Source organism: Hirundo rustica, chromosome 4 (genome assembly GCF_015227805.2).
Source record: "Hirundo rustica isolate bHirRus1 chromosome 4, bHirRus1.pri.v3, whole genome shotgun sequence".
NCBI lineage: Eukaryota > Metazoa > Chordata > Aves > Passeriformes > Hirundinidae > Hirundo > Hirundo rustica.
Window position 1 is genome coordinate 64,229,152 of NC_053453.1, and position 25,417 is coordinate 64,254,568.

The 25,417-nt window shown below is 42.5% G+C and overlaps 1 protein-coding gene across 4 annotated transcripts; it reads right to left on the reverse strand.

The window, feature by feature from the left end:
* Positions 1–4,335: 4,335 nt before the first annotated feature.
* MKRN1 (makorin ring finger protein 1) lies at positions 4,336–25,147 on the reverse strand. 4 transcript variants are annotated; one of them, XR_009207762.1, is made up of 10 exons: positions 24,963–25,147; positions 17,871–17,999; positions 13,223–13,449; positions 10,418–10,558; positions 8,447–8,673; positions 7,745–7,959; positions 6,934–7,044; positions 6,355–6,493; positions 6,071–6,231; positions 5,808–5,942 (listed from the first exon to the last, which is right to left on the reverse strand). XR_009207762.1 is itself a non-coding variant. In XM_040061804.2 (9 exons), exons 1-9 carry the CDS (start codon positions 25,130–25,132, stop codon positions 5,730–5,732), a joined length of 1,548 nt encoding a protein of 515 aa, XP_039917738.1. In that variant the 5' UTR covers positions 25,133–25,147; the 3' UTR covers positions 4,336–5,729. The 4 variants fall into 4 exon arrangements, 3 of the variants coding, with proteins under 3 accessions (XP_039917738.1, XP_039917737.1, XP_039917741.1); XM_040061804.2 differs by lacking the exon at positions 6,071–6,231 and having other exon boundaries at positions 4,336–5,942; positions 6,379–6,493; XM_040061803.2 differs by lacking the exon at positions 6,071–6,231 and having other exon boundaries at positions 4,336–5,942.
* Between the last annotated feature and the right edge of the window lie 270 nt (positions 25,148–25,417).

Consider the following 25,417-nt stretch of genomic DNA (forward strand, 5'->3'; position numbering starts at 1 on the left):
GAATAATAGTCTTGGAAATATTTCTAATATTCTTAATGCCTTCTCTGGCCAGATTCTTTGCTATTACATGCAAAGAACAAAGGTTAATTCAGCTCTGTGTAAGCTGAGGAAAGAATCTTACCTGCTACCCTCTTGCTATAGCCTGCTGTGGAGAAAGCTTCATCTTCAGGCATCCTCCTTCTCCTGTTTACTTTAAAAATCTTTATTCCTTCTTCATTTTTATTAGCCTAGTAGTTGCATTTTGGTTTGCACATTTAAGCAACAGTAAATACCATAGCTTTTCAAAGTGGCAGGCGAGCTTCCAATTAGTTTCCACAGTTCTCTACAAGAGCAGTCAAATGTAATCTTAATATTTCTATTCCTGGTAGTAGTTTGTAATTCATAATTTTTACTTCTTATAGTATCTTCCAGAAGACTGCAATGGAAAAAGTATTGTTTTCACCTCCAGTTACAATCTTTCATTGGTCAAGAATTAGAGGAAGGACGGTACTAGCAGAGTGTTAACTTTGCATGGTTCCTTTGTTTTACCATCCTAATTAGCCACTCCTGTATGAAGTTATTTTGCTTACCATCAGTATGGAGACTTCTGCAGGCTGATGTGATCCTGAGTGCCCAGCACTGCCAGGTTACAGGGCTCTTGCCCTTCTCTTCCCTCACATGTGGAGCTGCTGGCAAAGCAAGACCTTGGCAGAAAGCTGTGCAACACAGGATCAGGGAGAACAGGCTCGTGACTGTTCCCTTTCCTTTAACAGGTCTAACAGGCTTCCCACTCCTCCAAGAAACTTAGACACCTACCCATGGTGCAGCCAAACCAGGAGCGTGACCTCTTCTGGTTGGTTCTGTTTGGCATTTTCCACAAGGCCTTTGGGCAGTTACACTGGAGGGTTTCCAGAGTTGCTTTTCCAGCTGTCCTCGCATGAGTGAAGAGCCACACTTGCTAACAAGGTTTTTTGGAGTATATTGGTAACGCTGTTACTCATAAGGTAAAATATGGACTTTGAAAGAATCCCTAGTAGAACCTGTTACTCTAGACTGTAAGAAACACTAGATTAAAATACAAGCTCAGCATAACCTCTGTGGTTCTGCCTTTCCCCATTAGAGAGCAGATAGGAACACCCAGCAATGACAAGGCAAAGTAGAATTAACCACTATGGAGCTTTCTGTTAATGGTTTGTTCCCCAGCATCATATGCAAATTCCAAGTGCTTCTTGAGAGCATCATTAATGCATTTGTACAAAGGGTTGTGAGGGTGTCTACAATACTGTTCTAAAGATTACTACTGCCCCACAGATTTCAGTTTCCAGAACAGCACATTCAGCATGAAGATGAGCTCATTTGTGAAGTTCTAATCTACTGGGAAGTATTTGAATCTTTGCTGTGGCACATTACTTGCACTGGTGTCACAGCCAGGCCAGATGAGAAGCAGCATTACCTATTGGTGGAACAGGGTAATAAAAATAGTTAGAAATATTTTAAAATGCACCAAACTGACACCTCCCAGAAGCTGACTAGTTAAAAGCAGACACAACAGCAGCCCAGTGATGTGGAAGGCACACAGCACTGCCTATGTGGTCCAGCTTTGCTTTCTATGCAGGAGACAGGCTCTCAGTTACAAGAGCTGAGGTTCTTACCTAATCATTCCAGCTAATGTTTAAGGATAGTTGGAAGTGAGACAATTTTCAGATGCTGAACAGAGGTGGAACACTCTATCCTGGGGCCTTCTTTCAGGAAGAAGATGCATGCCTGTGGTTTTGGACAAGGAACTGAAGTGAAGCTTCACCCAGCCAGGTGAGTGCTCCAACAGCAGCGCTGTTACAGGTGCCCCTTCCCCATGTGGGTGCCAACAGGCATTTTCCTGGCTCTCAGCTCCCAGAACCCATGTTTGCCTGCAGGTGTGTGAGGGGCCCAAACAGTCATTGCCCAGCAAACTGGCTCCTGAAATGATTTTCAAGCACCACTCTTAAGCAACTGTGTTAAGAACTGGAACTACACCAACAGGCAATGCTGGGATATCACACTCTTTTGAGAACAGTTTTAGACAGGCCAAGAGCCCCTTTGTCCTAGAGTACTTCCCCTTGAAACAGGAATTCAGTTTCAGATGAGCAGGGCTTTCAAAAATCTTTTAAAGCACTTTTTCTAAATGCTGTTTTAAATCAAGCTTCACACAGCTGCCTGCACAGCTTCTGTCAATGCAGTCATATCAAGCTGTTGCCAAGCAGGAGCTGACTGGTTTAACAGTGAGTGACAAACAGCACATCCATGGATAATCAGAGTTCAGCATATTTGCAAGCCTACATTTCCTTGCTGCTGCTGTGTCCATGAACGTCACTGCTTATACAGTTTTCACTCCCAAGTCTAGTTTTGCTAACCTGAAGTGAGGCTCACCACAACTACAGTTTAATACCTTTCTAATGCTAGCAATTAAACTGACTTTGTAGCTACTTGATCCCTGCAGCATAGCCCTGTATTGTATCTCAATCCTAAAGGATTACATGAGGATTCCCTCATTTTAAGTTGCTGCAGCATTAATAATTTCATCTATACCAGTTTTGTTCTAAACGTGAGACACTCCATAGCTCATGGTACCCTCCAAATGCAGATCTTCTCTATACCTGCAGTAGCAGGAAAGTTACTTTGTATTTCTTTAAATGAACCAGGTATTTCCTCAAAGATTACAATCCACCTTGGGCCACAAAGGCCAGCTGTGCTACCACCATTTGAACTAAAGCAGCACAAGTTGTAACAAGTGCTCTTACCTTGTATGATCACGTTCAGAGCAGAGAGAACAGGTAGCACACTTACTCTGCACTTTCCATAAGAGGCAAAGGTGCGCATCAAACTAAATATATATATTCTGGCCTAGGGAGTGAAGTCAAGGCACCTCAAATGACAGCATCGATCTTTTTCTAAAGATTTTTGATTTGAAATTAAGATTCTGCTGGTGGAAGTTTATGGAGACTTTATACCTTTTGCATCTCGACACTACTCTCATTGGCCTCTTCAGTTTCTGTACCTTAAGTATCTCCCTGAAGAGAATGCAGTACAGCTTAAGTTATCGCCCTCCATCTTCTTACAGTATAAGCTTAATTCTACTGAATTTATTGCTGTTCTCACAGAGGAAAAACCTAGCAGCCTACTACCATACTTATTTCAGAGGCCCTGTGTTCAGCTGTCCCAGTCTGATGTTGGGGGTTGGAACCACAGTGCTCCAGGCAGCTTAGAAACCAGCCTCACACAGCACGGTTCAGACGGGAAGTGGCAGCCAGCAGCACTGGCTTGGGGACAAATACAGGCAGTTCCTGAACCTGCACAACAGGAACCACAGCACAGTTCAAAGCAAGAGGAACTACTTGTCATGCTGTAAGAACACAGCAGCGCCTGTGCAGCTCCACCCACCACCAGAGCACATCGCTCATCTGGGGATTCTCAGCCTCCCGTGTAACACGTACAGGAGGAAGCGTACAGGAGGAAGCATCAGTTCACCCAGGCAAGGGGTAAAGCACACCATTCCTGACCTCCTATGAAAGCAAGCTCACCTGTGTGTGCTCTGGCTGCTAAGTTCATTACCTTTTTCAATCTTAAGAGAACACAGCTTTGTTAAAAACTCACATTTAAATGAAGCTTTCCAATAGGATGTTACAACTTAAGTACACCACACAGGACACAGAGGCTTGAAATTTTTTGTTTTCTCCCTTTTATCAGTTTAAAGTGTCATTTGCTCAAATTACATTCCTTTCTTCCCTCTGCTACTTAGCCCCTGTGAAAAAATAACCGAACTGAACCAACCAAAAACGGCTTTACTCTGTTCACTTAAACTTTTTTTTTTTTTAAATCATATCCCCCAGCATCTGAATATGCTTCTAGCAGTTTACTTCCAACTTTGTGTATTTCTGCAGAAAAATGCTTCTGAACACACACAGGCTGCAAGCATGTGAGTCTCAGGAAGCAGCCTGTAGCAGTGCTTGGATTTGCTGTCCAAACAGCATTACGATAGGAAACTATGGGTAAGAGTATCCTGCAGCTGGCTTTGTCCAGGGCAAATAAAATAAACACAATAGCGGAGGAGTGGCTTCTGAGAAAGCAAGACACATCAGACACATCCTTACTAATGGCCCCAGATATTCCTTCAATATATCAGCTGTCTGTTTGGAATGTGTCCCTTGCATTACAGGTTCTTTGCTGGAAAGGCTCTAACAATGCTGGAATTCTGTATTAAGCATAACACAGTTCTGCAGGAGTCAAGAATAAGTGACATAAATGCCTTTATATTTACAGAAACGCAAAAATAATCAAGTCAAAAACCAGAAGCTTCGAACTTAAAAGAACAGACTTGACTTCTTGTTTAAATTTTTTTTTACTTTTTTTATTTGGGAAAAGTGCTTCTTACAAAAGGCAGCTGCAAAACAATACGTTATAGACCTCAGAACAATTTCTCATTCCATTTAAAAGTGAAAGGAGAGGCAGTCTAGGGGACAAGAGCAGCAGGAGAACAGATCACGGGGCATCCACAAGTCAATAAAAAACAGCAATAATGTAATGCAAGGTTAAAATTCCTGTGCTGGGGCTTTGGTGGCGAAGTAATTTCTCAATGCAAATTACAGCCAGAAACTGCACGACTGCCTTTGTAAGCAGTAACTCACATAAACTGAACAGCTTTACCAGGCAACCTGCCCAACTCAGCTGCAGAGAGGCACAAGTACCTCAAAGCAGCTGGGAGGCACAGCGAGTTTCTAGCAAAGCTCACGGCTTAAGTGTTTACATGAAGTTCTAAAACTTACAGAGCGATAAAGCTAAAGGGTCCTCTCTGGTGTTCCTCTGACCCCACCTTGGCTAACCGGATTTCTGCTCCTGGACAACCCTAATCATACACGTGAAAGAGAGCTGGTGTACTAGGGAGTGCCATCTATCAAGTTAAGTGTTAGGATGGTTTCCCAGTCTGGGCTGAGACCACTAGACCAGTTTCATGTCCAATTGGAGGCAAGACTTCATGCACCAAGAGGGGGTGAAAGATGGTTTTGTTACTTTTAACTTACACAGAGTCTCCCCATCCTTGAGGTCCAACTCTACATTTATCTGTATATACACATAGAGAGTTCTCCTTTCACAAAGACATTTTCCTTTCATGCTAAACACAGTAAAAACCCAGAACGTTCACACCTGGTTCTGGTTACACAGTAGTAATAGTAATGTGCAAGTAAACAGAGACCAAAAGTCACAAATGAAGACGTGAACATGAGGGGGCTGGAACGGAGCTGATTCCAGAAAGAATATTTTTATCTGGCCTGAAATCAGAAATATTGGTACAGACAGAATAAAGGCCATCAGCCAATTTACATCCCCACTGCATGGCCACCGCTCATTTTTGTATCTGGGCTCTTCAAAATGAGTGTGGAAGTCCTGTAAACACTTTAACCCTGGAACTGGGTGAACTCTGTTGGGTACACAGATGAAGCAACAAACCTAAGCTAACTGTTTGACAGTTAAATTTATTTTTACAAAAACTAACATTTTAAAGATTTATTTCTTGTTATTTGTTGAAACAGAGGAAAAACAACACTCCTGGGGTGGGAGAGGAGGGGAAGGGAAGAGACAGACCCTGGGTAAAAGTTATTACAACAGCACCTGGAATTGATCGGCCTGCCTAGGAGAAACACAGGCACTGCCACAACACCACAGGTAATAGCTACTGCCTGAAGCCAAGACAACAGTCCACACTCCACTGACAGGTGCTATAGATCCAAATCATAATAATCTTCCAGCTCATCATGAAATAAGTCCCACTCATCCTCGGAATCCGTTAGCTCATCATCACCTCCAGCTGCCAACAGCATAAGCAACATCTCACCGAGCTCAAAGGTCACCACCTCATCCTCGTCGGTTTCAAAGGGATCACCATTCTCTCGCTCCTCGATGAACTCCCAGAACCGATTCCTCCGCTGGGCCTGCAAACGGAACACAAGGATTTCCCCAGGTGACCAAGTGGTACAAAGTAGGAGGCTTTCCAGAGGATGACACCCCTGTGTACTTTGTCATGCAAGAAATCACATTTCTCTTTCAGGGAGATACTGACCTCCAGCAGAATTTACCCTTACACACCCCTATTAATGCTACCCGACATTTCTACTTCAGTATGTTGTATGAAATTTTTTTTAAATTTAGTCTTTCCATCTTGGCCTCCAACATTCATAAACTTTAGAGCACTGCTTCCTTCAAATTCACCATTACAGAGGTCTATCAGAAATGGAAAAAAGAAAAGTCAGTATTTCTCCATCCTGTTCTCAAGGCAGAAGACATAATGCACATCCCTCCTGTGCTCTCTGTCTATTCAAAGAGCAATTAATCAGCAGCACTAACCCGGTATCTACTTGAGGTTCCTACTTTGGGTCTTTGTGGCTCCTCTTGGCGGCCATCAGGATATTCATGCTTGTAAAAACAGTTCCCTCCAAATGGACAGCTCCCACGGCCTTCATCAAAATACCTGCATGGCTTGTTGCTGGAAAGGAAAATATTGCAACCCTTACTGACAGCACACCCCAGTCAGACTTGAGAATTGCATTTACCCGCAGCCCACAAGGATCTCAGGTACCAGGAGCAGAGGGCATTTTGTGAGAAGAGATCTACACCCAGAGGCGATTTATTACACTAGGTGTGGACTGATGCATGCAGAGGGACACCAACGGTGTGCAGTGCAGGAGCTCGGACTGCCTCATGGCTACACCAGCAGTGTTTAGTGTAGAGAAGGGAAAGGCTGAGGTGAAAGAACACAGGGACAGCTTAGGGACTGTGCACATGCATCCGTGGGCAGATAGGCAAAGACTCGCTTCACACGTGGTGGTGGAAAGCAGGTGTGAAAAGGGGTTTTACATCAACCCTTCTCCACGTGTGCCTTTATCTCTGCAGGCTCAATTTGATAAAAGGCTGCATTGCTCATACCTCATTGCCTCCTTGTATTTCTGAATGAGTTTCTGCTTCTCTTCCTTCTCCTCCACCCAGTACTCACTTGGAATGACAAAGTTAGATGTGATCCGACATTCTGGGCAGGACCTGGGAAACGAACAGACTGTGCTGCAAAATTCCACATTACAGGATGCTCTCTCTCCTATATAACAAGTCATGGCATATATCCATCATTAAAGAGGTACCGTACTCATGTACTTGCTCTACAACCTTTTCAATCCAGACTGTCTTATAAATGAAGATAACCTAAACTCTCTTCTTCAAGAACTCAATGGCAAAGGCAGCTGGTCAGCTTGTCTCACAAAAGCTTGAAAAAACACTTCACACAGACTCCTTTTTCTTTAGAATTAAATAAATTTATTTTGGTATATTTCCTATCTTTATTTGATTGGAACTTTGTATTTTCTAGAACAGCCTTAAATGGAGAAATGTTTTGCCAACTGAGTAATGCTCTAAGGCCCTAATTAAGCAGCATACATTCTGAACTGGTTAATCTGTTTCCAGATTCCTGCCTGGGTGTCCAAGACATAAACAGTAACTATTGGACAACATGCTACTAAATAAACAACAATTATCTACTACCACTGACCTTTGCAAACTTAACCCACATTAACCAAATCAGAGTGTAAATGTTATCCCTAATTATTATTTCACTCCTAAACTGAAAGTTAGTATGCATTAAATGCGGTCTCTGTGCCGTCTGCATCAGAAGTCTGTTGCAAGTTGCCACAAGTAACTAAGTTCTTCCACAGTAACAAAGCACAATCGAAATGGGAAAGCGCCTCACTTTATAATCTTGCTCTCAAATTGTTTAGCGCTCCTCCACTTGCGGATGCACTTGAGACAGTAAGTGTGGCTGCAGTTGGAGAGGATCCCGAAGCGGCGCTCGCTAGGGTTAGCTTTCTCATACACCACCTCCATGCAGATCCCGCACACCATGTCTTTGCTACGCTGGACGGCAAAGGAAAGCTCCATGTCCTTCTCGTGAGCTTCAATGCAAGACTGAAAAGGAGACACAAAGAAAACGACTACAGAAACGGCTGGTCACCTGGGGAGGTCTAAGTGGGTTTTTAAACTCAGTCTGCTGTTCTGCATAATGCATGAAGTGTGATTAAGCCGAAAAAAATCTTGATCCTCAAAAGAAAAAAAACTGTTCAAGTACTGAGGAACAGTCAATTCAGAGCTCAAATTCCTTCCTTCAGACACTACTTTTAAACATGAAAAGGCAATCTAAAAGACCATCCACTTTGACTAGGCAAAGAACAAAGCTTCAGTGTCTTTAAGCAGACTGCTCTCCCAACACAGATAAGGAAATCCAGCTGCTTTTGAGTATGGCCCTGGCAGGAAACAGTCTAGTTTACAACCGGAATTTCATTCACTGCCTGACCTGCACATACCTTCAAATGAAAGGGAGTTAGTAACAAGTGACTGAGGGGAGCTAGGAAGCAATAACTTACAGCTGTTAAACACCAGACAGTTGTTTGCTTACCTTTATGTGCTGAGATCTCTGTGCAGCATCAATGGGATGCAAGACCTGCAGGCCACACATATCACACACGTCCCCATGGATATACACGCAGTTCTCTCCATAACGACATTCTCCTAATGCAGCGTAGGGGCACAGCTCCTTCTTCATCTCCACATCTGCCTGCTGCTTCTCGTATTCTTCTTCAATCACCATTTCCTGCAAGGGTGCTTCAGCACAGAAAGGGGCAGCTGGGAACAGAATTAAGAACAGTAAGCATCACATTCAGATTTTGAACACCGAGCGTAAGAATGCTCAGGGTGACCCAAACAGAATAAGAGAAACAACCTAGGTTCATTTCAGTCCAGGTTCACACACGATCAACCTGAACTAAATTACTTTCCCCACTCAATTAATTTCAAGACCAATTTCTTCATCCTTCAACACAGACAAGATTAAAGCTATCAAAGGTACAGTGGTCAGGGAAGATCCATTTACAGGCTAAGTCCACCTAGAAAAATTGCACTAGTCCTCAGCAGCTTAAATTGACTGTTACACAGACTCTGGTTCAGCAACCACTAAATAAGGGTACAAATCTCTCACTGCTTGTAGAATCAATTTCACTTCACAGAAATTACACAACTGAAGTAATTGTATCCAGCATAACATAATGCTAGTATGGCAATACCATACTAGTATGGCAATCCTTATGTGCAGGCTAATTAGCACACTGCTCTTTAGCCTGAACAAACTTTCATTTCTGGATTCCCATGCAGCTCTACGATTGGTAGAAAAGTGGTGTTTATGTCTCTCAAACTAACCCCATTTGACATATTTGCCAAAAAGCCTGTCCTAAACATTATCTGGTCAATTAGCCAGACACATGAACCTAAGAACCCAAAATTTAGGCTATTTTCACTGCATTCTAAGTTAGCCATGCTGGTTTTGCAAAATCCTAAGTAAATTCCCCTACCTAATTCTAAACGGAACTGAAATCTGGATTGTTTCTCCTCCCCCTTTAGACAGCTACTATGAACACATCCTGTACCTCAAACGCATGCTTCCCTGCCTCATGACAAAGCCTTCTGAGACTATTACATAAGTAGGATGATGACTGAATTAGAAGACAAAAGCAGACAGTGAGAAACTGAAGATGTAATAAACATAAAGCATTACTATATTCAGAGTAAACACCAGGAAGAACAGCAGCTGGAGTTTATTTACATAACTAGATGCTCTTACAAGAGTAAAAGTCATCTGTGGTATAGGAAAGCATAACTTTTAGAAGCTGTTCAAGCACTAGATTTGGAGAAGCAAGGAAAAACTACCAAAGGCATACTTGAATCAGTTGAAGTGAAGGAAAGACTCCTTCTCAAAATTAATCAAAGGCTGCACACTTGCAGTTTTCATGTCCATGGAGCAAAGACACAACAATAGGCATGTATCAGTCTGTTAGTTTTAGGACAAAGAAAAGAAAATGCAGGTCCCTGTGACTTAAGTTTGGAAGAATAAGCAAATACTAAAGATTAGTGTAGAAAAATATTAGCTCTCAAGATAAGATCAAGTCTGCTTCTTGAACCATCTCTGACGGTAGAGGTCACTCACAGTGATCCTGGAGCAGTCTGTTTGTTAGAAACATACTTTTCAAAGTAAGTGAGTAACTGAGTAACAAGTCACCTGGCAACCTGCTCATTTTCTGTCAGAGATTCCCAAACAAAGTATGTTCATTAGCTCTTCTTCCCCATGAGTTTTAGTGAACCAGCACCAAGAGAAGTGACAAGAAACCATGTACTAGGCTCTACATTCTCTCCTGAGTAGCACAGCATAACATGAAAATATGTTCTTATGGAAATCCCACTCGCCCTCCCATTTGAAATCCACGGTCTCCATTTCCAGAAGAAAACAAAAATCACAACTACCATTCAGTTCCTAGTCCCTCAACTGTTGCATTTGCCAGTGTTTGCTCAAGTTAATGTTGTCACAGATTTTTTTTACCTAGTTGAGGGCCATGAAGATGGTTAGAGGGATGGAACACCTCCCCTATGAGGAAAGGCTCAGAGAGCTCGGGTTGTTCGGCCTGGAGAAGAGAAGGCTCCGGGGTGACCTTACTGCAGCCTTCCAGGACCTGGAGGGGGCCTACAAGAAAGATGAAGAGGGACTTTTTACAAAGGCATGTAGTAATAAGACAAGGGGTAATGGTTTCAAACTAAAATTCAACCTGAAAGAGGGTGGATTTAGATTAGATACTCAGAAGAAAAACTTTACTGTGAGGCTGGAACAGCATGCAAATCTTCTGTATCTACTGCACTGCAGCAGCTGCAGTTTTACTTCCTCTTTGAAACCACAATTAGAAAAATTCAGAATACTTCACTGCCTCAGCAGTTACAAATCCAACATCCTTCAGAGTAACATTTGTTCCCTACGATTGTTTGCTGTTTTCCCAATCTACGCTGACCAGTAGGTGGACTCAATTCCCACCTTCTCATTGCCCATTTCCCAGTCGACAGGGTGACTGGGACACTCATACAAGTGGAAAAACCAGGTTGTTTTTGATCCACACACCACCTGCTTGCACTTTAGGACACACTTCATAGCATTAAACACATTAATCTTTCAGTAATAGGAAACAGACACCCAATTCAGTGTTTCTTTTCTTTTTGCCTTTCTAATCTTCCTCAATTACTACCGAACATCGAGCAGCAACAGCTGCAGAACAAGTATGGAAATGAGGCACATCTGTACAACTAGCAAGTGAATAACTGAAGAATCATCACAATTTTCTATGCTAGGTCCTGAAGTCATCTCCAAGATACCAGGTTCAGTCCCAAATCAGAGAGTTCTGATTAAAGGTGAGGAATACAGTCCAAGCTATGTGTGGTTAAACTGCCAACCTTGAATCCTTATCATTTTAAGGCAATTTTAAACACACAGGCTTCTAGGTAACCTTGAGAAATAAGTTTCATTTTGAAGTTTCCAAGTATCTATGTATTTCTCCAGTGATTTGACAAAAATAATCTGCTTTAAGACATACGCTACAGAACACACTGCACACATTTTTATTTTTGTAGTTTAATAAAGACAGTTGCTTCAGAAAAGTAAGGTTTTTTTAAGTCACCATGGGAATTAGCATCATGTAGCACTGTTCAGAACAGAAACAGATGAGAATGCTTGTACATTAAAATATATCAAATTTCAAAGGCTATAAAACAGATTAGCAACAACATTCACAGAAGAGAACACTAAGTTAATCTGGCACAAATTTGCATGAGAAGTAAGCCTAACCCCCTAGAAAAAAAAAAGTTGCTTTAGTAAAACTAAGTTAACAGTGTAATAACTTCAGACTTCAGGAAGTAGCAGCAGCTCTTCTACAAGGACTGAGTGTATTTAAAAGATCACTGGCTGTTAAAGCTAGCAATGAATTGATTCCAGTGGAGGGCCAGGCAGTCATTATTGGGGCTGACACCCAAGAAAAGAGACTCTTCTCAGATGTGCAAATGACAAGAGATAGAAGGCAAGCTGAGGCAGGAAAAAAATCCAATTACATACTAGGAAAGAAGCTTTCTCTGTGAAAGAAGTCAAACACCGCAAAGGATACCCAAAGGTTATGGACCTTTGAACATTTCTGAGGATAGAGATTCAACTAAACAAAGCCCCTGGCAACCTTAAACAGGGAATGAACTAGATGAAATACAGAGGTTTCTTCCTATCTAAATATTATATTCTGATTAAAATATTTTAAAAAATCCTTTGTCTGAACAAGCACAGGTGCTGAATCTTTCATGACAGTAAGGAGGCACATTAACAGGTAGTGGCCAAGTTTTCACTCCTTTGGAATATACTCAAGTCACAGATCTATTATGCAATTCCATAACCAAACTTCTCAACAACACTAGCCAACTGTTTGCGTCACTTGACCATTCCTCTTCACCCTCCTCAAACAGGATGGCAGGAGGCTTCAAGTAGCACCCTGTAACACTGAGAAGTTCATTCTCTTTCCAAATCTGACAATCTGAGCAGTGCAAAGTAGTACAATCTGAGCACTCTTCAAACTTTTCTAGATGCAAGGTGTTCATTTTCAATTCAAACATTTATTTAAGTACTCATACACTCCTCATGCCTTAGAGGGAAAAATATTAGAAACTAGGTTAAAGTGAACACCTTCAGATTACTTTTCACTTAAATTTGAAGACTGCTGTATTTTGGCAGGAAAAAAAGAATGACAAGTATGCTACTCAAATAGTCTGGTCCCATATGATGAGCTTCTTTGGTCTCATTCCCATTGTGAGCTGTCACAATATTAGAAATTTGACTTCCAGAAAGCTAACTAGAATAAATTATTTTCAGCCTGTGGCCATGGGATTCACAAAAGTTAAGGATTAGGCTTCAATTCCTTCTATAGGAATTTACTTCTCCACTAAAAAACCTTGAAAGGCTGCAAAACCACCCCGAACTAAATCAACCAACCCATAACACAAAGGCAGCAGATTATCTCTCCAGAGTAGCAATATTCATTTTATCACCAGTAATTTCCTCTCCCATCCCATATGCAAACTAAACGTCAAAGTGGATTCTCAAGTCATTCAGAAAACATAGCAAGAGAAAGCCAGTCATGCAGAGACTGACTTGAAATATAGCTGGTTTCAGAATGAAACAGTCAGACTGCTCACACTGGAAAACCCAGGCTCACTTGAACTGATCAATAAGTAGGAACAGCTGTGCTCAAAAGCATTAAAATAAATGCACAATACAGAAACTGTTGAGCCATGATGGAAATTCACCGTTACCCCATGATCAGCTTACCACGTCCACAGTATGGCTGCCCAGGGACAAACTCCACTGCATTCACCCAGTCTTCAGCCCCTACTCCTGCTGCTGCCAGATCTGTATTTTCATCTTCTATCTCAGCAATAAATTCTTCAACTGTTTCAGGGAGCGATGCGAACTCTGAGGACACTGATGGATAGATTTCTGCCTCTGGATTCACATCAGCCTCTTCTTCCTGTATTAGTGGCTTGGTATGTTCATATCTAAAAAGTTAAAACACATCATGTCAACTTTCCACAAAAAAACATCTCCAGACAGCAGCCCCACATATTGAAAATAAACTAATGAAGATGTGAACTTGCTGTTTAGAAGGAGGACCCAGAAATGGCAAGGAAGAGAAAGTCACTGATGACCCCTTATAGAGCAATGCTTCCACTTGTGCAATCTGTCAGCATTGCTCAAGAAAACAGAAGGTACTCTGAGACTTTGGAGAAAAAAGAGCACAATTCTTACTTAACTTACATAGAATAATCTTCAAATATGTCCCAAAGTGGTCAGTTACCTATTACACATGTGTACTATTGCTGAATAAGAAAAATGAGCTCATTCAGCTTTATAAAGAAGAGACTAAGGACAGACACTGCTGTCTCCAACTACCTCACAGGAAGCCATAGGAAAGATCAGCCAGAGTCTTCTAAGAGGTGCAGTCACAGAATGACACTAGGCAACAGTCCAAAATGGGAAGTTACAGGTATGAATATTAGGAAAAAAAATGCTGTAAGAGTAGTTAAACACTAGAATGGGTGCACCATCTTCATGGTTGCAGATACTTGACTGGACAATGCCTTGGGCAACCTGGCTTCAGCTGGCACAGATTCAGAGATCCCCACCAACATAAATTATTCTTTTTCCTGTGTCTATGCATCTTCCCTCACGCAGATTTTACACTGAATTTGAGTACTCATTTCTAATGCCTCTTTGAACTCATTGTGGAAAGTGATAATCAGAACACTTTGAGCCCTACCACCTACAATCAACAGGAAGGCATCATTTCCCTCAAAAATCTGTCTTCCAGCAACTAAGAGATGACACGGGGAAAACAAATGACAAATATACTGTTGTAGTCTTAGATATTTGCTGACTAATTTCAAAGAAAACACAAGGGAATTTTTTGAGATCATACAGAAGTGAAGTGATTGTGATTCATTTAGCTTGTGTCAGATTAAAAACAATGAAGTGTCACTGTTCTTGCATATTAAAGAGGTGCTCCTAACCAAATGTCAGCTTGGAAGTCCTAGTCCTATGAATCACAAATCTAAAATTCAAGCCTTCAGATCTTTACATCTGGCCTCCAAAGTCTGTGCACCATACGAGATGCCCATGGCAACCCAATGGGGTGCAGGAAGAAAATACTAGAACTCACTTGGCTTTTCCCCTTAAAAAATACAATAAACTACTTAATAGTAAGTTATTAAGATACACGTTGATGGCAGTATCCTCATACTCCATACAACAGAGGGTCCATGTGTGGTAGGTGTGAGGTGCCCCAAAAGAGGTGTTCCACCACCCAGTGGGTTGACATTGGCACCCCCTTTGTCTGCTCACTTGCAGCATATTGTGACATATTGCACTGTGCTAGTTCCCATTTAATGAATCAACAGATTATCTGATCTTGTTTTACCTAAACTAACCGTGGCAAAGCAAACAAGTGGCTTGAAAAAATACCTGCTACTGTGGGCTGACAACAACACCGATAATGTGAGCAAAAGCCAACAAGAAAATGTCAGAGCTAACACTCGTACTCCTACTCCGAGCTCCTTGTCAGCCAGACTACGAAGTAAAACAATGCCAACCTAATCAGCTCTTGAACTCAGGGGGAGGAGAACCACTCAAGAGATCGAGATTACCAAGAAGGCAATGTGAAATATGGATTTACATTCACTATTTTTAATGAAGAACTGTGCTCTTGGTGAATACTGTACTTTGAGATATCAGCTACTGAAAGGATGAAGCCATCTCAATTAGCAAGGCACTGAAAATCAAAACATCCAGAACACAAAGACAAACCTCTGCAATTCTTTCCAAAATGTTGCAAGTCATGCGCTACTCAATCCAGTACTTTGCAGAACTTCACAATGAGGGTTTAGAAACCTCTTCTGAGGCTTGTTACATAACAATGAAAGACAAAAAGCCATATGCCACTGGACCACTTTTTCTTCTTGCTGTGGTAAAAATGACTGAAATAACTCATGGAAAACAACATGGTGACTAAGTAAATGTATCGCTTTGTCAGCAGATACTGCTGGGAAACACAGAGAAAACACTGCTAGGAGAGCTGAAGAAACAAGCACTAGAAAAAATTTTGCAGTGTGAGAAGTTTGCTGCATGGCAGAAGAAAAAGTAGAGATGCTTTTCACATGTTTCAGCCTATGATGCTCGCTAGCTTCCGTTTCAATAATGAACTACTTTTAGTGAGATACCAAAGAAAAGATGTACCAGTAGAGAAACATGCTCAACAAATTACTTCTTTCACAAAGACACAATGATTCACTGGAGGAGATATCTTCTCAATAGCAGACAATTCTTTAATAAAAACAATGCTTTACAGGAAAACTGTGCAAGTAAAACCATTGAAGCAGCAGCTGCTCTGACCACAGTAAGAGATTCCAGGGTAAGGTTACAGGGATAGCACCCCATCAGAAACTCATCACTGCATCATTCGTAGGCAAGATATCGTACCAAAGATGGATCCAGAAGCACCCAAGTGACACTAGAGAATGTCATCAACACAGACTTTTAAATTGGCAAATGTTTGCCTCAGTTCTGAGGTGGAGAGCTACCACGAAAATCTTCTGTACCACACAGATGGTTTGCTGATTATCTCATGGTAAAGCACTTAAAAATTGTCACGGATGAGTTATGCATGTTTATTTCACAAAGAGAAGTGCTCCAAATCTGCTGCCCTTTTCTGTGATGACAAGTCAGTGCCAGCAGTATGCTGCTGAGCAGATACTAAAAAAAAAATAACCTAAACCAACCAAACTCAACCACATTCAAACTGTCCCTCCAAGATAAAGTCATTCCATGAACAGGTAACTGCTTTTTGAAGGTAATTTGTGGTATGGAACAACACTTTGAAAATTCAGTATTTCCACCATTACATGATTTTACTGCCAAAAACTACCCCAGTGTGTCACCCACAAAAAAGCCTTTCATATCTTGTACACTTAAAAAACTTGGAAAGTGATTTTTCTAACATGTTTAAAAATCTTTCAAAATCAGAACTCCAGTGTATTTCGGACCCATTTGCTAAAAATATAAAAATGCAACACCTTCCAGTTAATCTGCACTAACAGCTGATTGACATCAGGGAAGGTGGAAACTTACTGGCTAAATTTATCTCACATTAGTACATGCAGCCAACAATACACTTCCTTCTGGATCTGCATATCTTTGTGAAAGATCTTTTTCAGTCATGACCGCCATTAAAACCAAGAACTGAAATAAACTGAACCTAAAATGAGACTTTCAAATAACTGTATAACAAAATGTTACACTGAGATTTTAAATAATAAGAAAGCCCATGGAATCAGCATTACTGTCAGTAAAAAAAAAATATTATTGCTAATAAGGCTTTTAGTGACAGTAAAAATCGCTTTGGACTGTTTATAAAATATCTATTAAGTATTTTTCATTTTACCTTTAATACACCCTTTTAAAAATTCTGCTTCTGGGTTATGTTTTATAATGCACATAACATTAGTACAGTAGTAGCTGTAGATATACACATCTATTTATAGTTTGTATGTATATGTTAGTGGGAGCTCAAAGACATTGAACTGATGGGGTGTATGATCCAAAGTTGGAAGACCACCGATCTATATGATCAATAAAACAACAGTAGCAGACAGAAGACTACAGAGATGTTTTCTTTGTTACTTTTCTTACATATAGTAACCCTTGATTAAACATGAAAGCAAAGTTCACTATGAGCTACCCTATAAAAATCATGAATTACAGTTGCCATAAGACAGAATGTTAAAACTTCCGGTAAGTTTTAATAAAATGAATGATGAAACATTCCTAAGCCTTTGTAAAGCTTTGCTCCACTAGGTAAGTATCTGTTTTCCTTTTTCAAAATCTCTTTTTTTTATTATAATTTCAGAGTTGTAGATTAATTCATTGTATGTTTTCATAAAGTAAAGCTATTTTGAACAGGCAAAATTTTAGAACTTATATAACAAACAAGTTACTTTTCCAAAATGGTAGTTTCAGTGTCAGAGTACTAATTCTTCAAGAGACAACACAAAGGAAAAAAAAAAAAAAAATCTTACCTGTTCAGGCTTTTATGATCACTTAAATAGTGTAATTCAGTTAGTCTGAATGTAGTCTCAGATTTCAATTAATCTACTCATGTTATTAATTAAAAAAAAAAAAAACAAACTCCCTGTGCTGACGACCATCACTTTTATGAAAGCCAGTTATCACCCTGCCTTCGCTCATTTACTTGTATAGCAAACAGTGGTATTTAGCAAGAGGAGAGTCAGTGAAAAGCTGTTTTTATAAATACCTGAAGTTGCAATGGGAAAGGAAAACACTAAGATTTACTGTCTACCCCTGAGCTCTCTACTCAGGGATTCAGAGTGAAAAGATTCCTGCAGGATGGCCAGGGACTTTTCTTTACCTGCAATGATCTCCATAAGCACAGCATCCTCGCTGGTAATACCTGCACACCATGGCAGACTGACTGGTGGAGAGGTCATGGGAGTAGCGGCAGTTGTCTCCTTCCTTGCAGACTCCATGCATGAAGTATCTGTAAGAGAAGGAAATGGTGAGTTAAGGAGAAGCACTGAAGCTGCAAAAGTATTTGGGCGATCTTGTTATTCTGTAAATCAAGGTACGCTGCATTAAGAACAGCATTAAAGACTCACGGGACTCTATCCCAGTATAACCATAAAAATAAGAACATCTGAGGGAAGATGAAGCCTCAGATACTCCAGTGAACTGTGGTGCACATTTAGGGACTTGCTCTTACAAACGCCTGGGGAAAAAAAAACCCAAACCTGTAAAAGCAAAGTTATCCTGGGCTGTGACACTACGAGGAAAGAGTCTTGGACCAAGTAGATCAGCACTAAGTTTTCCCTGTAGCCCCCTGTGTCGTGGCACAAGCAAAAATCTTACAGAAACCCAACAGAGGTACAAGAAACAAATCCAGACACACCCGAAATCACCCAAGGTTTTAAACCTATTCTGGATTCATAAATAATTCAATCAAATGTGATTTCCTCTCAAAGGATGAAAACATGTTTGTGGTGGATAATTGCATCTGACAAAACACACATCAGTTCCTGCAATAGGAGCCAAATAAATCGAAGCACCCTGCTTCAATACCATGCTGCTTGTTTTGAAAAACTTGGGACAGTTTCAAAGCTTTTGAGGACAGTTTGATCAAATTTAGCATGCCAAATCTTAGCACGGGTTTAATTTAGCATCTTCAGTTATTCAAGAGAACTGAAGAATGGTTTTCAAGATTTTTTTCAATTCTAACTTAGAAGAACAAGTTTCTAGAAATTCAGTGCACCACAACTGGTCAGATTCAGTATGTTCAAAACAGAAAGTGAAAAGTTCAGGTACACCTTTCCCAATCCACATAAAAGTATTAGCCAAGGAGAAAAAAAAAAAAAGAAAGAAAAAAAAAAATCTACATAAAAACTGAATCCATAAACATTTACCAATACTTCAGTTTAGAAAAAAGCTGCACTGCCTCCAGATAGCAAGTTGCAAACTCTGAACCCACTGGAAATATGAAGACCTAGTAGACAAGAAAAGTTGTGAGGATTTAGGTCTCTTACAAAACACCACTGGAGGGAAGGCTGAGAAGCAGATGATACCCATCTAAGCCCACGGTGCTGCTGAATGGGGCACTCCTGTTGTACACTTACAGCACTCTGCACAGCCAGCAGAACCAGGCCCTCCGAGCAGCTGAGTGCAGCCTCACAGCCAGCACAAGAGACAGGGATCATCTTTCAGCAGCCACAACTAAAATTAGGACAGCTCTTCACAAAACATTCAAGCTAATATTCCCGGCCAGGAAAGGTGGCAAGATGTTAAACTGCATGCATTTCTACATAGCTTTTTAGTCTACTGAATTTTTAAGATGTCAGATAAAGCCAGTGAACAATGCACTAAATGACATAAGTAGAACTACATCTGCAATCCAGTTCTAGGGCAATATTAAAACCTGAGGTTGAATGAGAGCTGGTAACCCTCCATGTGCAATACCACTGGTGTATTCAACATACTAAGAATAAAATAAAATTAAAAAAAAAAAAATCTCATTTAGCTTTACAGACCACAAGCTGACACTTGCCATCAGACTGCAATTCACACTCCAAATCCCTTGTCTGTACCCTGTAGACAGATCAACCAGGTAAGAAATGTGATCCTACATAAAAAAGGCACTACAAGACCCAGATGAGGCTCTGTAGGGGTGGGTGGAGGCACAAACAGCTACGCCAGCAGGAATAGGACATTGCAAAAACAGAACAAGACCATCCCTGCTATATAACCAGCAGTCTCTACCAGGAACAAAAAGCAAACAAAATGCCCTAAAAGTCACACCCACCTACCCAACAGTATAACCCACCTACAAAGACCCACCTCAAAAGGAAAAAACCCCAAACCACCAAAACCCAACCAAAAAAACCCACCCCTACTTAACCTGCCCTCTTTCCCAAACAAACCAAAAAAGCCCCTGAAACAAAACCAGAAACAAACCCAACCACCCATGAAGTCATGGAGCTAGAATATAACTGGAATTTCTGGCTTGATTGCTTTTAAGAAATGGGAGTCACACCGATAGGATAACAAAAAGACTTCAGGTTGTTTAACGTTTGTTCTTTAACAAGTGTTATCTCCACCCTTTGCTTATTTCCACACAGCACTGCTTCCCCCGTGTGCTGGGGCAGCAGCTTCACAGCCACTGGCTGGCACAGACCAGGAAATGGGTGCAACGGAACCTGACATTCCTTTTGGTGCAACCACGGTTATTTTTAATCTGGATCAGATCACTGCCCAACCACTCTGCTCCTTGAGCCAACCAAGTGTTGGGACACCACTACAGCTGAAATAGGTGACTGACAGAAAAGCTCTTGCCTGACATCAGGACACCTGATAGAAACTCTTTGGTCAACATGACTTATGCTAAGTACCTAAACTCCAAAATTTGATTCTCCCACTGTGTGACAGGGAAAATGAAGCTTCAGACCCCTTTCTTTCCTTCCCAGTTTATGTCAGAAAATCCTCTGCAAATGCAGATTCTGTGTAATTCTGAAAGTTTTCACAATTTATAATATTGAAATGGTAGCCTATAAAGGGAAAAAATAAACATAAAGCAGGCTCTAATTCATACATCACTTTTAAAGCCTTTCAATCCTATGCAGCAAACGCAGCATTATTTGAACAAGAAGGCAGGAGTAGGAGGGGAAAAAATGTATTTCTCTTAGGATAACACCCCAACTTCTTCCACAACCCTCCCCCTCACCGAGAGGTAAGATTTTTACCTTAAGGTCACAAAGAATGTAACACTTTACATATCAAATTGCAGTGTTTGGCTAAAATACACTTTGGCCAAGTAAAAAAAAATAAACAGAGTGCATTATTTTGGGGATAAGATAATGAAATTTATTTTGGAGAGCATCTTTACTCATACAGAGTATTCAACAGCGATGCCAGTCTCTTCATTCTGGTTATGGGAAAGAAGTATCCTTAAAACTGAGAAATGTGTGAATTATCTATCTTACACACTGACATCAGAAATTTCCATTTGGTCAAGTAGTTGGAGAACACATGTAATTTCATCTGAAGTTATAAAACTAGATCAAGACAAGTATATAACTGGATTTTCTCTGAGCCTCTGTGATGCTGTCATCCAAAAAAGCACTTATTCTGGCAGTGCTCTCTGTCCTTCCAATTCAAATATACGAGTGTAATTTGGTTAAGCTGCTTGGGGAGCCAGACCAGAGAAGTCATCAGGGTCCAAATCCAGATAATTTCCCCTGTTTGGTTCACTGCACGATTGTACAAAACATGAGTGACATCAACACATGGAACAACCAGACAAAAATAATTGCCTGCACTGGCACTTTATCACTGAAAAAGGTTCAACACATGTCTAGTTATGAATGCCTTGATCAAAATAGCATATCCCGATTTTCATGGGTATTTCTCAACAGGCAATGCTTCCTTCTATAACTTTGGAAGCTTGCAATGAGTTTCCTTATTCAGATGTATTCTGTTCTTTACTTCAGGTTTCTGCTTTCAAGTAATGCTAATTTGTTTTATCAAACTACCGATTCAGCTAAATTAGAATGTTACAGCAAACTTCCTGCCAAGATACTGCCATGACTGGCAGATGAGGAAGCTCGGGATAACAGCCATCTACAGTCATGAGCTTCTTCAGGTGCCCTGCAGAGACCAAGAATTCCTGGGAAAAAGGTAGAAGGAAAGAGGCTAATAAGCACGCTGCTCTAGCACAGCTCCTGGGTGTTCAGCCACATTACTGGCTAATGAAATTCTGATGGAGTCAGTAAAGGGTGGGGAAGTTGATCTTAACAGCATTTAGCTCATTGTCCCTTCTCCATAATCTCCTTCAGAAGTCATCAGGGGATGCAGACCAGAAGAGCCATGAAAGGGGAAATTCAGGCAAGCTGTCAGGAGTTTGTGCTCTGCCCCTCATCCCTGGTGCTGCACTGAATTAAGTAGTCCTTACTTTACTGATGCATGCTCTTCACAAGAAAAGGAAAAAATACCCGACCCAGGCTTTCAGGAAGAACAGCTAAGGTACAAACACGTAGATGGCTCTCAAAGTACACCACTTAGTTGCTATGGGTTTTATTTACATTCAGCTCTTAAACAAACAAGTGAAATGTAATTTGTTTATGTCAACTTGATGACTTTTACTGTCTCATGACATCTGGAAAACACAAGCATGGAACAAACAGCGTCAAGCCTTTGGAAAAAGAGATTGGCTATAGCACTGCTCAATAAAACCATGAGCCATTTGAACTGGAAGGACCAAGGAACCTGGTAAGAACGACAATTCTTTTTTTTATTTCAAACATATCAATAAGAAAAAGATCATAATAGTAAACAAGTTCTGAATTAGCTTTGTTCATCTGCTATATATCCCAGGTTAAAATACTATTAATTTTTACAAAACACAAGCCTTGTGAACTGCTGAACCACATAAGCAAAAAAAAAAAAACCACCCTTTTTTCATCGTCTCTTAAGGAAACATGATTTCCTATATTTCACCCTGAGACTTCTAAACTTTAGCTGCAAGAAAAACAGAAAGGTAACATCAGCAAAACTGTATGTGTTGGAGAAATCCTTCATTTTAGTCACTGTACCTCTCCTAATCGTCCATCCCAAGGATATCACACTGGTGTATTAAAACTCACTAACCAACCTATTTATCATATCAGCTATTCATAGGAGCAGAAAGAACTTATGATACCAATTTTAAGCCTTCCAGTTTCCATAAAACAGCAGTATTTATGCACCAGCCATCACATGCTAGCTCCTTATACTGAAGGGACTGTCTCCCAAAGGTTTTTCAGGCAGCATTTACTGTCATCCGCACGATGATTCAACTAAAAAAAGCCTGTGAACAAAAAGAATTGTGCAGCGTTACTCAAACAAAAACTGCTCTACCTCCTACACTAAAAACTTGCATTTTGAAATTTAACTCCTTCATCTCACTGTTAAATCCTCCAGCTCACTTATAAAGGTAAAACAAAATTTTATAGTAAGAAACATATCTTCCTAAATATGAATTTATCCTATTGAAACCAAACCTAGAAATCCAAAATTGCCCAAAAGGGCAAGTCAAAATTGCTTATTTCAATTTAAAGCCTGAGTAAAGCTATTCTCCCTCCAACTTGAATGGTCTCATAAAAATTAACAAAGCAAGCAATGGGATAACTAGCAGGATTAGTCAAAGAGAACAAAGAATGGAGACGTTCATTAGACCCAAGGCCGAGATCCCATTGTTTAATCTCAAATTAAAGCACATTAACCATTACAAAAGAGTTGCTTTAGCTTCCCACTCGGTCTGAGTGCTTGCAAATATGTTCCCTAGGCTCTCTGCACTGCAGGACACTGATGAACTTGACTGCTTCTGTACTACAGCAGTCGCTGTCTTGAATAAATCGATCCTGCATCTATACCCATTCTACAGCTGTCTCACAAATCCAATTTGCCTAACTGAGCCTTTCGATCTTCAGAAATTACGAGGCAAATTTAAACAGAGGGAGCACTAACCTTGCGTCTCACTTAAGGCTGAGCTAAGCACGGTCCCCGGGCATTTCCTCATCACGGGCATCAAACATTAACCCGGGGCTTCGAAGGCAAAACCCTCTGCCTGCAGCAGCGCCCCGAGAGCGCTGCTGAACGTTGCTTCCCGAGGGGAAGCAGTGAGCTGGGCATTAGCCAAAAGAGATGTGGAACAGCAGCGAGCAGGGACGCTTTAAAGCCCGCAGGGCACGCGAAACACACAGCGAGTGAGCTCCCTGCGAGAGCCGAGCAGCGGCTCCTCATGCTGCTGCAATCTGCCGTCGAAACAAATGGGAAAAAAAGCGATGAGAATATGGATTAAAAAAGAGATATTAAAAAAAACTCAATCAAGATTTAGAGCTTCTTGCTTCCTAACCAAGGGATGGTCCTTTTTGCTTCCAAGTGACTTCGAATTTATTTGCCCACAAACATGTTAAATGTAATTTAATTAATTTATTTATTTTTTTAAACCGAGGAGACTCTCATCGATGTTAATCTTGGGTTATCATTTGTTTTTATATTAACTAATATCTGTCTACATTCACAAAACTGTTTTAAATGCTTTTCTGGCTGCCAACCGACCAGCAGTATAGGTTTAAAAATAGTCCATCTGGCAAGCTTTAAAACATGCAGTAGGCTTGCATAAGCCCAGAGCGAAGATTTATCGGAAATATAGTTTAAAGGAAAACACGGATAGGAAATGACGCAGCACAAGGATCCTCGATGTGACACAGGCAAGGATTCTGCAACATGTCACGACCCATTCCCGTTCTGCGGTTTAATAAGCAGTTTTCGCTATATCAATCACGAGTTAATTCCCAATTTTAAATTTCGATTGAAACGCACAAGAATTTAAACGACGTCGCATTTCCTGCTTCGCCGCGCTTTGCGGAACGCGGCCGCAGGACTTCCTTTCACACAGCGTCCTTGGCGCCGAGCACCGCGGGCCGGTTCCCGCACACCGCGGAGCGGCCCGCGGCTGCCGGTGAGGCGGCGGGAGCGCTCCCGGGGCCCGGCCCGGCCGCCGCAGGCGCCAGGCCGCAGGGCACGGCCTCGCACGAGGCCGCGGCTGGAGAAAGGCCGCGAGCCGCACCGCCCCCACCGGCGGGCCCGGCCGGCGGCGCCGCGGCCGCGCAGCCTCCGCCGGCGGCCCCGCCCGGGCCCGCTCCCGCCCGGGCCCGGGGCCGTTCGCCGCCCACGGGGACGCGCGCGGGGCGGGGCCGGCGCGCGCCGCGGGCGGGCGCGCGCGGCGCGTACGTGACCGTGGGGGGAGGGGCGGGGGGGGGCGGCGGCGGCGAGGGAAAAGGCTCCGGGGCGGGGGGGGGGAAGGGGGGGGTTGCAGTGCGGGGAGAAGGGAAGGGAAAGGAAAAGAAGCACAGGGAAGAGCGGCCGCGCCCGCCCGCTTCGCTCCCCCTCCCCACCCGCCGCGGACGGCGCGTACCTGCAGGTGACCTGCTTGGTCCAGCCGCCTCCCCCCGGCCCCGCGGAGGGCGGCGGCACGGCCGCGAAGTCGAAAGCGACCGCCGCCGCTCCCGCGGCCGCCGCGGGCGACCCCAGGGCCGCGCCCGCCGCGCCCGCCGTTGTCTCCAGCGCCGCCACCGCCTCCGCCATTACTGTTTATCCCGCAAAGCGGCGGCAGCGCCGGAACTTCCGGGAGCGGATCCTTCCGGCCGCGCGGGGCGGGGCGCGGCCGCGGCTCCGCCCCGCCGGCCGAGCGCCGGCTCCCATTGGCCGAGCCCGACGGGCGCGCGCGAACGCGCCGGGGGCGGGGCCGCGCACGGTGCTGCCCTCGCGCGGCCGCGGGGACCGCACGGCCCGTGCGCGCCCCCGTGGCGCCGCCGGGAGCGCGCCCGGCGCAGCCCCGCGCCCGGGCGTGGGGCCCGGCTCTTCCCGCCG

What these genes read in the sequence shown, in the direction of transcription:
- MKRN1 (XM_040061803.2), bottom strand. Translation starts at nt 25,132, where the DNA reads ATGGCGGAGGCGGTGGCGGCGCTGGAGACAACGGCGGGCGCGGCGGGC. An exon ending in GCTTATGGAGATCATTGCAG is followed by an intron (nt 13,450 to 17,870) that starts GTAAAGAAAAGT and finishes TTAACTTTTTAG; the next exon opens with ATATGAACATACCAAGCCAC. An exon ending in AAATACAAGGAGGCAATGAG is followed by an intron (nt 6,494 to 6,933) that starts GTATGAGCAATG and finishes TTTCCTTTCCAG; the next exon opens with CAACAAGCCATGCAGGTATT.